Genomic DNA, 16,093 nt, shown 5'->3' with positions numbered 1-16,093 from the left:
CTCCATCTCAAAAAAAAACAACCAATTGTTATCCAGTTCAAGGATTCTTTTCTCTGTCCTTCCACCCTGCTATTGCGCTAATCCAGTGAGTTTTTATTTCAATTACTGCAATTTCCAGTTCTAAAATGTCCATTTGATTCTTTATATCTCCTAAATTTTTATTATTATTTTGCTGGGACATTGTATTTCTTTGTTGAGATTTTTACTTTTTTCATTTTTTTCATAATTGTTCTTAATCGCTTACTTAAGCCTTTTTTTTTTTTTTTTTTTTTTAAAGATAGAGTCTCACTCTTCTTGCCCCGGCTAGAGTGCAGTGGCATGACCTCGGCTCACTGCAACCTCCACCCCCCAGTTTCAAGCGATTCTTCTGCCTCAGCCTCCCGAGTAGCTGGGATTACAGGTGCCCACCACCTCGCTTGGCTAATTTTTTTGTATTTTTTTTAATAGAGACGGGGTTTCATCATGTTGGTCAGGCTGGTCTCGAATTCCTGACCTCAGGTGATCCGCCCGCCTCGGCCTCCCAAAGTGCTGGGATTACAGGCGTGAGCCACCATGCCTGGCCACTGAAGCCTTTTTTAATGACTGCTTTAAAATTTTTGTCATACAATTCTAACATCTCTATCACCTCAGTGTTGGCATCAAGTACCTTTTTCATTCCGTTTGAGATCTTCTTGGTTCTTGGTATGACAAGTGATTTTTTTTTTTTTTTCTGAAACTGGATATTTGGGGTATCATGTAATGAGACTCTGGGTCTTCTGTAAATGTTCTGTTGTAGCTGGTGTTTTATGATACCACGCTGGCAGGGGAGGGAAGGATACACACCTTGTTACTAACAGTGGGGGAAGAAGTCTAGGTTCTCCATTCAACCTCCACTGATGCTCAAGATTGGGGGGCTCGTTACTGGTGCATGGGGGTGGGAGTTCTGGCTGGAGGGACTAGGAGTGCCTCATTACTTCTCCTCCATGGCGCCGGGGAGTGGCTTCCTTATTGCTAGACTGCTGTCAAAGCCTAGGCTCCCCATTCAACTCTGCGTGTGTAAGTGCGGAGCTGCACGTTTTTTCTGTGGTGTGGACCTGGAGTAGAGCAGTGATTGTTTAAAAGTTTTCTGCCTCACTGCGCTGCCCTTTCCTGGTCTTCTGGCTGGACAGGGGAGCTTTTGTTGGCACTTTCTGTGTTGGTACCCACTGGCATTTTCAGGTTGTTGGCTTCTTTCTTTGGCCAAATCTGGGATATATAAAGCAAAGTAAACCCAAGGAATTCAGTGCTGTGTCATTCCTCGAGTCCCAAGATCCCTGGTTGGTCTACCTCATCCTTTTTCAGAGTCTCCCTATGTTTTCCTTATGTATAGCCCAGGGGTTTTAGTTGTAGTTAGCAGAAAGAATTAGGAAAAGTCCTTCTATTCCATCTTCCCAGGAGCAGAAGTTCAAATATTATCTTTTTAAAAAGCTTTTTATTATGAAGAATTCCAAACTAGGCTGGGCACAGTGGCTCACACCTGTAATTCCAGCACTTTGGGAGGCCAAGGCAGGTGGATTAGCTGAGGTCAGGGGTTCAAGACCAGCCTGGCCAACATGATGAAACTCTGTCTCTACTAAAAATACAAAAATTAGCCAGGTGTGATGGTGGGCACCTGTAATCCCAGCTACTCGGGAGGCTGATGCAGGAGAATCCCTTGAACCCAGGAGGCAGAGGCGGAGGTTGCAGTGAGCTGAGATCATACCATTGCCCTCCAACCTGTGCAACAAAACTTCGGCTCAAAAAAAAAAAGGTTGGGCGCGGTGGCTCACACCTGTAATCCCAGCACTTTGGAGGCCGAGGTGGGCGGATCACCTGAGGTCAGCAGTTCAAGACCAGTCTGACCAACATGGTATAACCCTGTCTCTACTAAAAATACAAAACCGGGGGGGGGGGGGGGTGGTGCATGCCTGTAATCCCAGCTACTCGGGAGGCTGAGGCAGGAGAATTGCTTGAACCCGGGAGGCAGAGGTTGCGGTGAGCTGAGATCGCGCTACTGTACTCCAGCCTGGGCGACAGAGTGAGACTCCATCTCGAAAAAGAAAAAAAGAAAAAAAAGGAATTCCAAACACAGATGTAGAGAGCACTGCACAGTGGACCTCCTGCACCCAGCTTCAACAACTATCAACTCACAGCTGGTCTTATTTCACCTTCACTCCTGCCTCTTCCCTCTTCCTGTATTATTTTGACACAAATCCTAGACCCCAGATTTTTTATCCATAAACAATCACTATGTATCCTTAAAAGATACTCTCAAAGTACCCACAATACAAATACCACATTAAAAAACATAATTCCTTAATGTCAAATATTCAGTGTTCAAATTTTCAATTATCTTATAAATATCACTAATTTCTTACAGCACCTTGAGCTGCTGCTTTATCATGATTTTTTTTTTTTTTTTTTTTTTTTTTTTTTTTTTTTTTTTTGAGATGGAGTCTAGCTCCATCGCCAGGCTGGAGTGCAGTGGCGCGATCTCGGCTCACTGCAACTTCTGCCTCCCAGGTTCAAGCGATTTTCCTGCCTCAGCCTCCCAAGTAGCTGGGATTACAGGCATGCACCGCCACGCCCAGCTAATTTTTGTATTTTTGGTAGAGACGAGGTTTCACTACATTGGCCAGGATGGTCTCGACCTCCTGACCTCATGATCCACCCATCTTGGCCTCCCAAAGTGCTGGGATTACAGGCGTGAGCCACAGCACCTGGCTATCATGAATTTTTTTAACCATCAGTTGGAATAGGATCCAAATAAGGTCACATATTACAAATGGTTGCTAAGTCTCTTAAGTCTCATTTAACCTCTGGCTGTCTCTCCATCACTTCCTTTTCCTTGCTACAAATCTGTTAAAGACACTAGGTCATTTGTTACTATACTCTGGATTTCTATTCATTTCCCAATAATTTAGTTTAAGAAAAAATGGCCGTAGACTGTTATATAATAAGATAATCTTTCTGCCTAAAAAGAAAGTAAGGCAAAAATTATAAAGAATTACAAATAAAGTCTAAAAGGTAGCCTTCCCACACTGCTCAGGAAGAAATGCAAAGCAAAAAAGATACACAGTTTAACTCAGCATAGAAAAAAGGCTGGAAATAAATACCTCAAACTTTGAAGGCAGAAATGAGACTGGCAGTTGGGAGGTGAGTTTCAAATTTTATTTCATATATTTTTCTTTTGCTTAAAATTTACATAACAGTCAGGTTATGTAACTGATATAAGCAAATGGATTTAAACATACACCTAATGGCCAAGCATGGTGGCTCATGCCTGTAATCCTACCACTTTGGGGGGCCAAGGCAGGAGGACTGCTTGAGCTCAGGATTTTGAGACCAGCCTGGGCAACATGGCCAGGCTGGTCTCAAAATAAAATATTAAAAAAATAAGCTGGGCATGGTGGTGCACACCTGTGGTCCCAGCTACTAGGGAAGCTGAGGCGGGAGAATCACTTGAGCCCAGAAGGTCAAGGCTGCAGTTAGCCGTGATGGCATCACAATACTCCACACTGAGAGAGAGAGTGAGACTCTATTTCAAAATGACAACAACAAAAATAAGTAAATAAACATGCACCTAAAATACTAAAAGTCCCACTTCGCCTGACTCCAGCAGCCTAAGAAACAACTTACTCTGCAGCTTGTCAAAGGTCTGGGCTTGGGTTGGTCACCTGTGGCTAACCATGGTTGGTTAGGAGGCTGAACCACACCCCTACTCTGTAAACTCCTGTGGAGCTTTGCTTACCATGAAAGAAGACAACTGGCCCCCCTCTGATTACTCAGATAGAAGGATGCTTAAGGATTGCTCTACAGTAAATGCTTCATAGAGAACTAGATTTTTACAAAGATTTCTGATTAGCTTATGGACGAATGCTTTTCACATAGTTAACCCTGCAAGGAAGCCCACCACAAAGATCTGTGGCTGGAGGCCCACCTCACCCTAGCCCTCTCTCCTTTCAACCCACTGGAACTAAGCAAGGTAGGGCTCAGTGAATAGATCGACAAATGCTAACTGGCTGGCAACTGGCATCTATTAAACAACCAGGAAATAAAAAATAAAACAACACTTTCAAATCTTTTAGAAACAAGAAGATGAAACAGTCTTTCTTCCTGGGCTCAGGTGGCAGAAATGAAGCAATGTGGTCACACAGAGGAGACCAAAACTGACCCTGGCTTTCACCTCACCACATGACAAGAACAATATTTCACAGCCCCACCCATGTGGTCTTGTGACCCTGTCACCTAATATGACCATTTTTTCTTCCTACTTTAAAAAGGAGAGTGAGGCCACTTCCTCCTGAAAAATAAGCTGAATATAGGATTACCATATGATCCACCAATTCCACTTCTGGGTATATCCCTAAAATAATTGAAAGCAGGGTCTCAAACAGCACTTGTACACCCATGTTTTCATAGCAGAATTATTCACAATAGCCAAAAGATTGTAGCAACCCAAATGTCTATCAGCAGACGAATGGATAAGCAAAATATAGACATACAAAGGATTATTATTCAGCCTTAAAAAGGAATGAAATTCTGATACATGCTACAACATGGATGAATCGTGAAAACATATGACGAGTGAAGTAAGCCAGAGGAAAAAAAGACAGCACGTGACTATACTTCTAGGAGGTATCTAACAGACAGCATATGATTCCACTTCTAGGAGCTACCTAGAATAAGCAAATTCACAGAGACAGGGAGTAGAATAAAGGTTACCAGGAGCAGAGGGGAGGACAGAATGGGGTGTTATTGTTTAATGAGTATGGAGTTTCAGTTTGGGAAGCTGAAAAAGTTCTGGAGATGGATAGCAGTGGCGTTTGCACAACAACGTGAATACACTTAATGCCACACTTAAAAATGGATAGTGAATTTTATGTTATGGCTATTTTCCCACAGTTTAAAAAAATGCAAAATGCACACATATAAAAAAATTTTTTTTTTAAAAAGGGTGTGTTTCCTCCACAAGTGCACCACACTTGCTAAGAGGCAGATGAAGGAAATGGCAATGACCAGCCACATTCCTGAACCGTAACAAGTGATCATTTTCTAGAAAATAGCACCGTGAAAGGAAACCGTCTCACATTAACAACAGGGAAGCCGGACAGCCACTGATAAGGTTATTACAAACATACATTATGCCTTGATTAGATTCAGTCCATTTGACCAATCTGGTTCACAAAGGATTTATTTGGTTGTTTGCAACTGTTTTGCCATTAAGGAAGCATAATCTTTACAATCAGAGATTCCTCATTCCAGCCACCACCTGTGGTATGCCTTAAAGAAAGCCCCACCTCTTTTTTTTTTTTTTTTTTTTTTTTGAGACGGAGTCTCACTCTGTCACCCAGGCTGGAGTGCAGTGGCGCGATCTTGGCTCACTACAACCTCCGCCTCCCGGGTTCAAGCAATTCTCCTGCCTCAGCCTCCTAAGTAGCTGGGACTACAAGCCTGTACCACCACGCCCAGCTAATTTTTGTATTTTTAGTAGAGACGGGGTTTCACCTTGTTAGCCAGGATGGTCTCAATCTTCTGACCTCGTGATCTGCCCGCCTCGGCCTCCCAAAGTGCTGGGATTACAGGCGTGAGCCACCAAACCAGGCCAAAGAAAGCACTTTTAAAGCAAGTGAGGACATGCCAACCTTCAAGTGACTGTGAATGGGAGGAGGGCTCTGAAGTCCCTAGTCCCTACATAACACAAGTGATGTCACAGACCTCACACCTTACTGCAAACAGAACCTCAAATGGTAAGGGGTTCCTTCCAGAACTATCTGCTGGTCTATATCATGCCCAAAAAGTCAGATGAGAAGACCTGGCCACTGAGGTGAGAATAGTACGTGGTCAGCACCACTGCTCTAGCCATGTGTCATCTTAAGAATAAGCTGATTGGGAGGCCGAGTTGGGCAGATCACCTGAGGCCAGGAGTTGGAGACCAGCCTGGCCAACATGGTGAAACCCCATCTCTACTAAAAATACATAAATTAGCCAGGCATAGTGGTGGACGCCTGTAATCCCAGCAACTCGGGAGGCTGAGGCAGGAAAATTGCTTGAACCCAGGAGGCAGAGGTTGCAGTGAGCTGAGAACGTGCCACTGCACTCCAGCCTGGGCAACAGAGCATGACTCTGTCTCAAAAAAACAAAACAAAACAAAACACTAAGCTGATACCAAGCAGGAAAATGCTTTATTCAAAGGGAACCTATGTAGGGAAGGAACATCCTACAAGACACACGCCCTTAACTGTTCAGAAAGTCAGTGTCATTTAAAAAAAAAAAAAGTTTTGGGAAATTATTTAGCATGAAAAGAGTCTAAAGAGAAATAACAAATGCAGTAAGTGAACCTTAATCAGATCTTAGTTTGTAAAACAACAACTATAAAGGACAATCTTAGGACAATAGGGAAATTCGAACACAAACAATACTATATGAAACTATTGTTAATTTTCTTACATATGGCAATGAGTACTATGCTTATGCAAGAGGATATCCTATTCTTAGGAGAAGCTTAGTGATGTACTGAGGACAGAACTGTCATCATGCTTGCAACTTATTTTCAAATAATTCAGCAATCATATACACAAACACATATGCAAATACACACAAAGGGCAAGAGAAAACCATTAAGCTAGAACGGTAACAACTGTCAATTCTGGGAGAAGATATACAGAATATTGTGTGTATAACTGTTATCCCACTGGGATAACATTTTTTTTTTTTGAGATGGAGGCTCACACACTTGGTCACCCAGGCTGGAGTGCAGTGGCATGATCTCGGCTCACTGCAACCTCTGCCTCCCGGGTTCAAGCAATCCTCCTGCCTCAGCCTCCTGAGTAGCTGGGATTATAGGCGCCCACCACCACACCCGGCTAATTTTTGTATTTTTCGTAGAGACGGGGTTTCACCATGTTGGCCAGGCTGGTCTCCAACTCCTGACCTCAGGTGATCCGCCTGCCTCGGCCTCCCAAAGTGCTGGGATTATAGGCATGAACCACCGCACCCAGCTGATATTTTCTTAATTATGAAAAATGAGAAATAAAATGCACTCCTTCCCCTCCCCCATAGAAAAGGCGTTAAGTTGTATCTGGCCGTGTTGACCTTTACCAGAAACCACACTTTGCAGCCATGTAACTGTTCTCTTCACAAAGCTAGTGTGCCTGAAGTCAGGTGCCAGTCACAACGCCAAACGCCTTGAAATGGCTTCTACCCACTATAATGTTCTGAGCAGAACGGTGTTCTTGCAGCTGCCTCACAGTCATAAACAGGATGTCTTAGCAAGGAAGTATCTGCCAGGGGTTAACAATAGCTCCCACTCCCGCTGGAAATCTGAGGCAGTCTTAGTGTAACAGAAGGAGAAATGAATCAGCAGCCAGATGGCCCACCCCCATCACTGACTATAGTGATCTGGGGCAAAACCAAACAACCCCGACTCCCTACCCCATGATTCCTCTTCTGAAAAATGGGAGCAATGGGCTACTGCACTAAAATCACCAAGCCGCAAACTTGCCCTTTCCATCTAAGCAGAAGGATTTCTTAAAGCCTTAGAAAAACAAGGCAGAATAAAACAGTCATAAAATGTGTTGTAAAGGAGACTTGGGGTATCTTTGAGGATTACACCCATATATTTTTGTTTCCGAGAACATCACCTTGAAGCCATGAAATCATCTCCAACACCAGAGGACATGTCTCCAACACAACATCAGAGGACCAACACTCACCTCTGCCATAGGCCCTGGCTTTCTTCGGGTTGAGTTTGGGTTTGAGAGGAGCCCCTGGCTTGAGCTTGGCTTTGGGGAACTGGGACAGGTAAGTCATAACCGAGTGCTCGTCCACATCCGGGTGAATGATTTCTTCAGGAGTGATGACCTAGGATAATGACATGGTGGATGAACACCCAGAACGTATCACTTTGCAACTATTGAAGTGTTTGCAAATGCCTCTTAAATCAACCACTACAAATATTAGGAAACTGAGTCAGCTTCTCAATTAAGTGAAATTACATTAAACCAACAGACCAACATCAGTGTTTTTAACCATTTTTGAGAAATTGCAGGCCCCTTTGAAAGCTAGGGGCCCCTCTCCAAAAAATTCTGCATGTAACTTCCAAAAGTTCATTGTCCTCCCCATTCCCCAAAAGTCCATTTACTCCTCTGGTCAAAGCTTTCAAAAATGATAAAAGGATAAACTATAGCAAGTCAGGAAAATGAAGAAAGAAGCACACACAGGATGAGAGCATGTTACAAAAAAGTGCACAGGTTAACCAGCTTTTTCCTTTGCTCATATATTCATGGTCTGTATCTGTATTAACTCTACTAATTAAAAAAGGTAAATAAAAAAGAAACAACATGTAAATATTAGATATGTGATCTCAATATATTAGGAGCCATTAAAAAAATTGGGAAGCCAGGGGTGGTGGCTCATGACTGTAATCCCATTGCTTTAGGAGGCCGAGACAAGAGAATCACTTGAGGTCAGGAGTTTGAGACCAGCCTGGCCAACATGGTGAAATCCAATCTCCACTAAAACTACAAAAATTAGCCCGGTGCGGTGGCAGATACCTGTAATCCCAGCTACTAGAGAGGCTGAGGCAGGAGGATGGCTTGAACCCAGGAGGTGGAGGTTTCAGTGAGCCAAGATCATGCCACTGCCCTCCAGCCTGGGTGACAGAGGAGTAAGACGCCGTCTTTTTAAAAAAAAAAAGAAAAGAAAAGAAAAAAGAAAAGAAAAGGCTGGGTGCAGTGGCTCATGCATGTAATCCCAGTACTTTGGGAGGCCGAGGTGGGCGGATCATGAGGTCACGAGTTCGAGATAACCCTGGCCAACATGGTGAAACCCCATTTCTACTAACAATACAAAACTAGCCGGGTACGGTGGCACACACCTGCGGTCCTAGCTACTCGGGAGGCTGAGGCAGGAGAATTGCTTGTACCTAGGAGGCGAAGGTTGCAGTGAGCTGAGATTGTGCCACTGCACTCCAGCCTGTGTGGCGGAGCAAGACTCCGTCTCAAATAAATAAATAAATAAATAAATAAATAAATAAATAAATAGGGAATGGGTGAATTTCTCTTGACATTCAGTTTAGGAGCAAGACTAGACCCATCCTAGACAGGTGACCTCCCTGAAGGTGCCACCTCAATTTCAGTACCATCACCTGACCCAGCCCTAAACAGCATGCAGAGTCCTCCCTGCCTCCAGTAATGGTGCTAAGGAGATAAATCACACTTCCTCGGATGAACAGAGGCTCTGTCTCATGAACCAGGTTTACCATGTGCAACGAACAACAGACGTGTCCAACTTCCCTCCCCATGTGATAAAAAGCACCAGAAAACATTCTGACCATTAGCCTGCAGGAACAAAAGAGCTACTTGGGTTTGAACAGTCGCCTTCAATACATTCCATAAAAAGTAGGATGTGTGTCGATTTGGCATTTCTTCCCGGCAGCTCCTTCAACAACTTCACCCATGCCAACATCACATGAACGTAAAAAGGAGACGGTTTAGGTTTAAGCGGAGATGAAAAACACACCACACCACTTCCTGAGTGGACGAGCCAAGAAACAAATGGGCCATGTAAGAGAGACATGACTCCAAAACCAAACCAAAGAAACAGGCATGTTGTTCTACCTTCCAAGGGACCCTGTTACAAAATACACTGAACTCAGACCTCAGTGCAGCCTATAGCGAGGCCATCAGTCCCATGGCACTGGCTACCTGTAATCTTCCCTGGCTAGCCTTTGGACACGGGACTCATGGTGCCTAACTGTTAGAGGGAGTTTCTGGAAAGAAAACACTGGTTTTCCTCCCAGCTAGGAAGATCAGACTTCAACTAAGCAATGTGACTACTGTAGATTGTATCCAAGACTTACTTGATTTCTGAGTCCTCTTGTTATATTCCTATGATAGAATTACGGGTGATAGAGATTATTCCAGAGTTTCCATTAATGGTGGATTATCCCGGCTTACATGTTTTTAAAAGTTTTAAGTCGGCTGGGCGCAGTGACTCACACCTATAATCCCAGCACTTTGGGAGACCGAGGCAGCCAGATCATGATGTCAGGAGTTCGAGACCAGCCTGACCAACATGGTAAAATCTGTCTCTACTAAAAATACAAAAATTAGCCAGGCGCAGTGGCATGCACCTGTAATCCCAGCTACTCAGGAGGCTGAGGCAGGAGAATTGCTTGAACCCGGGAGGTGGAGGTTGCAGTGAGACGAGATCATACCACTGCACTCTAGCCTGGGCGACAGAGCGAGACTCCATCTCAAAAAAAAAAAAAAAAACCAAAAGTTTTAAGTCCTGTGACTTTTCCTAAGCTACTGGATTAAAATTACCTTTTAAAATGTAGATTGAAAAATGTTCAAATACTATCAATTTCTTATGGCTCAACCTAATAGTTAGGGTTCATATTTGTAGTCTGGGGTTTAAAGGTAGCCTTCAAAATATTTAAAGAAGAAATACTAGGAAATTTGCCAGTGTGTGACAAAGAAGAGTGACATGAAAATTTCTAGATGATCTACATTAAACCAACACACTAAGATCTATAAGCACCTAAGTCAATAAGAACCTACTATTATGGGTAAACTGAGGAAGATGAGAGCGCATCACAGGCAATGCTCTTTTAAGTCTCAATGCCAAGAAGGTCGGGCTGCCTCCCTGACCCAGGAAGGCATCCACAGGACAAGCTAGTGGTGGGGGCAACCTCACAGGACCTGGCACACTTGTGCATACCTGTGGGACACCCAGCCAGTCATCTGCCTGCTGCATGGCTTCTCGTGCGTTATCTACAGGCTTCTGCGGGTCCCAGGATTCCCAGTCTGGGCACAGACCTGTTAACAGAACACAAAAGATGCTTTTAGCATTAGCTGATCAAACAGATTAAAGGAAACCATGTGCCTAAACTAACCCCATTTGTTCTTTTAGTTCAGAGAATGATTTTTTCAAAATCTGAGCGAATCATATATTTAATAGGCAAAAAGTATCACAGGTATGAGTGTGCCAGGGTATAAAATATCCTCCATCACTGAGACTTCTCCTCTGGGTGCTATGTTCTTGCATGAAGATGGGGATTATCCATTCCTTGAAGGAGTGGTGTTAAAAAATAAACAAAGCTTGGAAAAAGCCCGGTGCCTTTATGCAGGAGGGATTTTTTTTTTTTAACTTTATTCCTGGATATACCTAAAAAGTCTAGAGTAGCATCCTGTGTGATTCAAAAACCCACTTGCTCAAAGGTGCAAACCTAGAATTATCTTAAAAGGCTTTATAAGCACAAGAGGTAAAGGCCTAGAGTAAAAACTCCCAGGTTTAAATTGGAAAGAGGTATCCTAAAATGTGTCCTTAAATGGAAGTAAAAAAGAGGATATTAGGAAATCAATTAATGCTGCACTTTGAATTTTTCCTGGATGACACCAACTTATAGACGCTCAAGGAAGAATGAGGCCTTCAGCCCTCCCCTACCCAACTACACTAGTTCTGCTTTGAGTATGTCAAGAACCACTAACTAAATACTAATGTGCCCAGTAAATACAGAATACACAGTAAATGGAAAATATGATTAATACCTTTTTTTTTTATTATTAAAATCAACTTTAGGGGGTGTGTGTGTAAACTCTGGCTCTGGTCTTTCTACCCATCAGTCTAAACCCTCCAGTGGGAATAATTACAGCCTTCATATACACTCAGCCACTAAGAAATAAGCAGCCTATCAAGGGTGGAAAAGGCTCCAGTTGAATCCTGACCAAGTGCTATTTCACAGTAACACAGAAAGAAAAGGGTGGAGAATGCCATATATAGTCAAACCAGTGGTTAATAAAAATGGGTACTTTCCACTCCATGGAAGTTTTTAGATTTTCATGCCAAGCCACCTAATAGGACCAAATGTTTCTCCAAATCCAACAAGAAACTGAGCACCAATGTGGGAAGACACAGGATTTTGGAGTCTGGAAGCTAAACCCAAGTCTTGCTTCTAAGCACCAACTCCTTCATTGGAATTTGGATAAAAGGTTCAACTTGATGCTCAAACATGTCTATGGATATATCTAGAAGATCTGCCCTTGGAAGGGTAAACAGAGCCAGTTTTAGTTTCCTTAGCCGTTTTATAATGGGCCAAGACCTGGAGAAATACGCCAATCAAGGCAAAGATAGCATTCCTGTTGAAAACCAGAATGTTTGGGACCCACATGCCCCCATCCTGGACAGATGGTTTAGGCAGCCCTGCGCACTTACCTGGAGCACAGCTGTCTACCAGGGCTCCCAGGGCTTTGCCATCTTGCCAGTTCTGGTTAAAGTTGGTGATGGGCAAGTAGGGGATCTTGTTCTGAATCCACCCCAGCAGCCTCTGCTTTGGCGTCTGCTTCTTGGCATCATCATCCCCTTCATCCTCCCACACGGGCATGGAGATGGAGTAGTGGAGGATCAGCGTCCACACCAGACCCAAGATGAGCTTCAGGTTCCCATCCACAATGGCTTTGCTATCTGCGGAGAGAGGCACAGGCTTGGTCAGTCCTTTGGGTTACACAAGTGTAAATTATGCTCCTTATATAAATGTAAATGGAGTCTTCAACTATTAGAGAACCATACTGAGATACTTAAGAGTGAAAGGATGTAATGCTGAAATTTGCTTCAAAACACCTGAGGACAAGAAGAGATGAAATATGATTCCAAAATGCTGTTAACGGATGTCACTGGATCATCGGTTCATGAGCACGTAAGATACCACTGTCGCTACTTTTCTGTATGCTTAAAATTTTCCATAATAATGGCCAGGTGCAGTGGCTCACTCCTGTAACCCCAGCATTTTGGGAGGCCAAGGCAGGAGGATTGCTGTGAGCTCAGGAGTTCAAGACCAGCCTGGGCAACATGGCAAAACTCCCTCTCTACCAAGAAAAAAATAAAAATTAGCCAAGCATGGCAGCTCACTCCTGTAGTCCCAGCTACTCAGGAGACTGAGGTTGGAGGATCGCTTGAGCCTGGGAAGCCAAAGTTGCAGAGAGCCAAGGTCACGCCACTGCACTCCAGCCTGGGCAACAGAGTGAGATGCTGTCTCAAAAACTGAAAGAAATCATTTCACAAATATAGATGATAAAAAGGAGTGACTGCATCCCAGAGGTAACAACCTGCTAACCTGGTAGTATACAGTGTACCAGATTGTGTGTGTGTGTGTGTGCATGTGTGTGTGCACGTGTGCACGATCTGGGCTCACTGCAACCTCCGCCTCCCGGAGAAAGAGGTACCATCTTTCTCGTCAGGTACTTCTGTGCTTCCAAATTCACCAGGGTCCCTGCTACACACAGTCAGCTCTTAAACATATAGCACCTCAGAACCTACACAACACCCATCTGATCCGCTTTCCACTCTTGCCACTCCCACTCACCATACTGCAGGCTCAAAGACTCCTCGTTCCTGGACTATCTTGCCCTGAGCCCCTGGACCTCTTCGTGTGTTCTCCATTCCTTTGATGGGAAGACCTTCACCCATCCTCCTGTGGGACAACTCGTGGCTCATAATTCTGACACCAGATTCTACAGCTGGTGGCACTTCACTCCCACCAGCATTTACGTGTGAGTTCCTTGGGCTCCCACCTCACTCCAGAACTGAAACCGCTTGCTGGGGAGGGACTGAGCTGTCTGCATCTTCGTGTCTCCCCAGCCACCCACCAAGAGCCACCTGAACGCTGGTTGAACACATGCCAAACTACACTTAATGAAACCCAACCACTACCACATGAAAAGCAACTCACATGCTGATAAGGGGTGCGTGGCATGCCACTCAAAACTGAAAGGGTGACAGCTTTATTTAATTAACCTGATTATTGTTATTATCTTCTTGCAACAAAAGACCCTCTTTAAGAGCCCACACCCAAACCATCAGAGAGAAATCATCAGAATTTAATTAATTAATCAGAATTAATTTTGTAGTTGCAGATTCAGTCATAATAAAACTTGATCATCTAACCTGGAAAAAACAAAGAGTATCATGAAGTGGCTGGTAAGAAAAACTAATTCTAGCAATCCTCACTCAAAGTTAAGGTTCCCGAGGACTTTCTCTATAATGAACTGTATAAATAATAACTTCGAAGCAGGACTGTCTACATAATTCATGGGGCTCAGAGAAAAATGAAAATACAGAGTTCCTTGTCCAAAACTTAAGAACTTCACACCAACATCCATTTTCTACTCCCCAAATGTATCACTAACGTTTAAGCCAGGCCCCTAAATACAGGAAACAGATACAAATTCACTGTCTTTTCTTGTAATTTAGCTCAAGAATTGCTTTCACTACCCACTTCCTCAAATTCCCATCTTTTGCCATGTGTTGCTGTCTTTAATTGTCTGAATCTAGCTTCACACACAGCCTCTTGCTTTTTTTAGTTTCTCTTCTTCGCTCTCTTTTGCAAGCATGAGTCTTGTTGATCCTGGGGAGGATAACCTGATTTTGGAACCATTTCCCAGCTCATTTCTCAGTATTACCAGAATATACATCAAACTTAACTCCTAGGGGAGCAAGACCTGCCTGCCTCTAGACCAGTGGTTCTCAAAATTTAGCAGGTGTCAGAATCACCTGAAGGACCTGTTAAACCACAGAAAGCTGGGCTCGCTTTTCAAGTTTCTGATTTAACAGGCCAGGGGTGAAACAGGAGAATTTGAATTTCCCATAAATTCACAGGTAATGCTGATGCTCTTGGTCTGGGTCATAATAGTAATTCTGATCATTCCATATTCTGTTTGTTGTCTCCTTTACTGAAAGTCTTTATATCATGGGTTCTTCCCTGAGTGTGGGGAAAACCTGTGCCTTTACTCTAACCAACAGAACAACAGCAGAGGTGACGGGCTATTACTCCCATGACCATATTATGATGCATGAAACTCCACTTTAGCAGACAGGAGACAGATTCTCTTGCTGGCTGTGAGGAAACAGGCAGCCGTGTCATTACCTGCCTATGCAGAAGGCCCCGTGGGAGAGATATGAGTGTAGCCTCTAAAACCTGAGGTTAGCCTCCAAGCAACAGCTAGTAAAAAGCTGGGACCATCAGTGAGACAATCACATGGAAACGGACTCTTTTAAAAACCTGAATGAACCTGAATGAATCTGAATGAAGTGGATTTTTCCTTAGTTAGGCATTCAGATGAAAACACAACCGAGATGGCACCTTCCTTGTAGTCTTGTGAGACCTGGAGCAGAGGAGCTGGTCTTAAGCCATGGCTGGACTCCTGGCCCACAGAAACTGTGAGACAATAAATGAGTGTTGTTTGAAACTGCAACTCCCTACTGCCAAAAAAAAAAAAATTAAGAACTTCAAGACAGCAACAGCAGAGCAATAAATCAAGCACAGGGCCCTTCTGAGCACACAGGTCATGTGGTCATGAAGCCAGCCCTCCCTTTTAAGGTCCTGTGGTCAATCAAGGAGCAATGGTCTGCATAAAACTCCAGGCCCTGCACAGAACTTGGTTATCCAAGGAATTCACCCCACGGGACCAGACATTTCCTGAGCTGGAAGTCCTTGACCATGACTGAATTTTTTGGATTAGCTATCCTGTTATTTGGTTGTTGTTTTGAAGTGCGATTGATTACAGAGTTACTACCTACTGATTATCAGAAATTCCAGATCAAACAAGTTCCCATGCCAATTTCCTTTAAGTTAAAGGGAGAAGAGCAAACTTCAAAAGGGTAATTAATAAATAAATAAATAGTGGGTATACTGTCGGGGTAATGGTGGTGGCCAGGCACCCTCAAGGCATTGATCTCTTGCACCAGGAGGGACTGGATGGAGCTATGAAGTCTCATTGGGCCACAGGCATTAGCCTGCAAAACTCTAACTTTCCCAAGTTACATGTTAAATGCTTTTCAAAAGCAGACTCGCAGATTTGATTCATAAACCTAACATGAAATCATTAACATGAAATCAGCTTGCTCTATTTTTACCCAGCTTACACATGCTAGTCAAAAGGAATGAGACACAAGTCTTTTTTGAAAAGATTTTGGGGGAAATATGACCTAGCTGAAGTCTGAGCCAAATTTACAAAAAATACAATGCCCAGAACTTCTGTTTCCAATCGAATTCAAGGTGGGTGTTCACATGGGAAAGCCCCCTTTATGGTCTCAT

At 43.6% G+C, this 16,093-nt stretch overlaps 1 protein-coding gene across 6 annotated transcripts in view; it reads right to left on the bottom strand.

Annotated features, from left to right (window-relative positions):
* The window catches only part of FLNB (filamin B), a 167,348-nt gene that overhangs the window by 83,082 nt on the left and 68,173 nt on the right, over positions 1-16,093 (bottom strand). For all 6 annotated transcript variants that reach the window (XM_015130622.3, XM_077993245.1, XM_077993246.1 and 3 more), the window contains exons 2-4: positions 12,217-12,465; positions 10,723-10,820; positions 7,713-7,860 (exon numbers count right to left, since the gene is read on the bottom strand). In XM_015130622.3, the coding sequence (XP_014986108.2) occupies positions 7,713-7,860; positions 10,723-10,820; positions 12,217-12,465 (495 nt within the window). The remainder of the gene's footprint in view (positions 1-7,712; positions 7,861-10,722; positions 10,821-12,216; positions 12,466-16,093) is intronic.

The sequence above is a fragment of the Macaca mulatta genome, chromosome 2, assembly GCF_049350105.2.
Source record: "Macaca mulatta isolate MMU2019108-1 chromosome 2, T2T-MMU8v2.0, whole genome shotgun sequence".
NCBI lineage: Eukaryota > Metazoa > Chordata > Mammalia > Primates > Cercopithecidae > Macaca > Macaca mulatta.
This window is presented reverse-complemented; position numbering and strand designations above follow the sequence as displayed.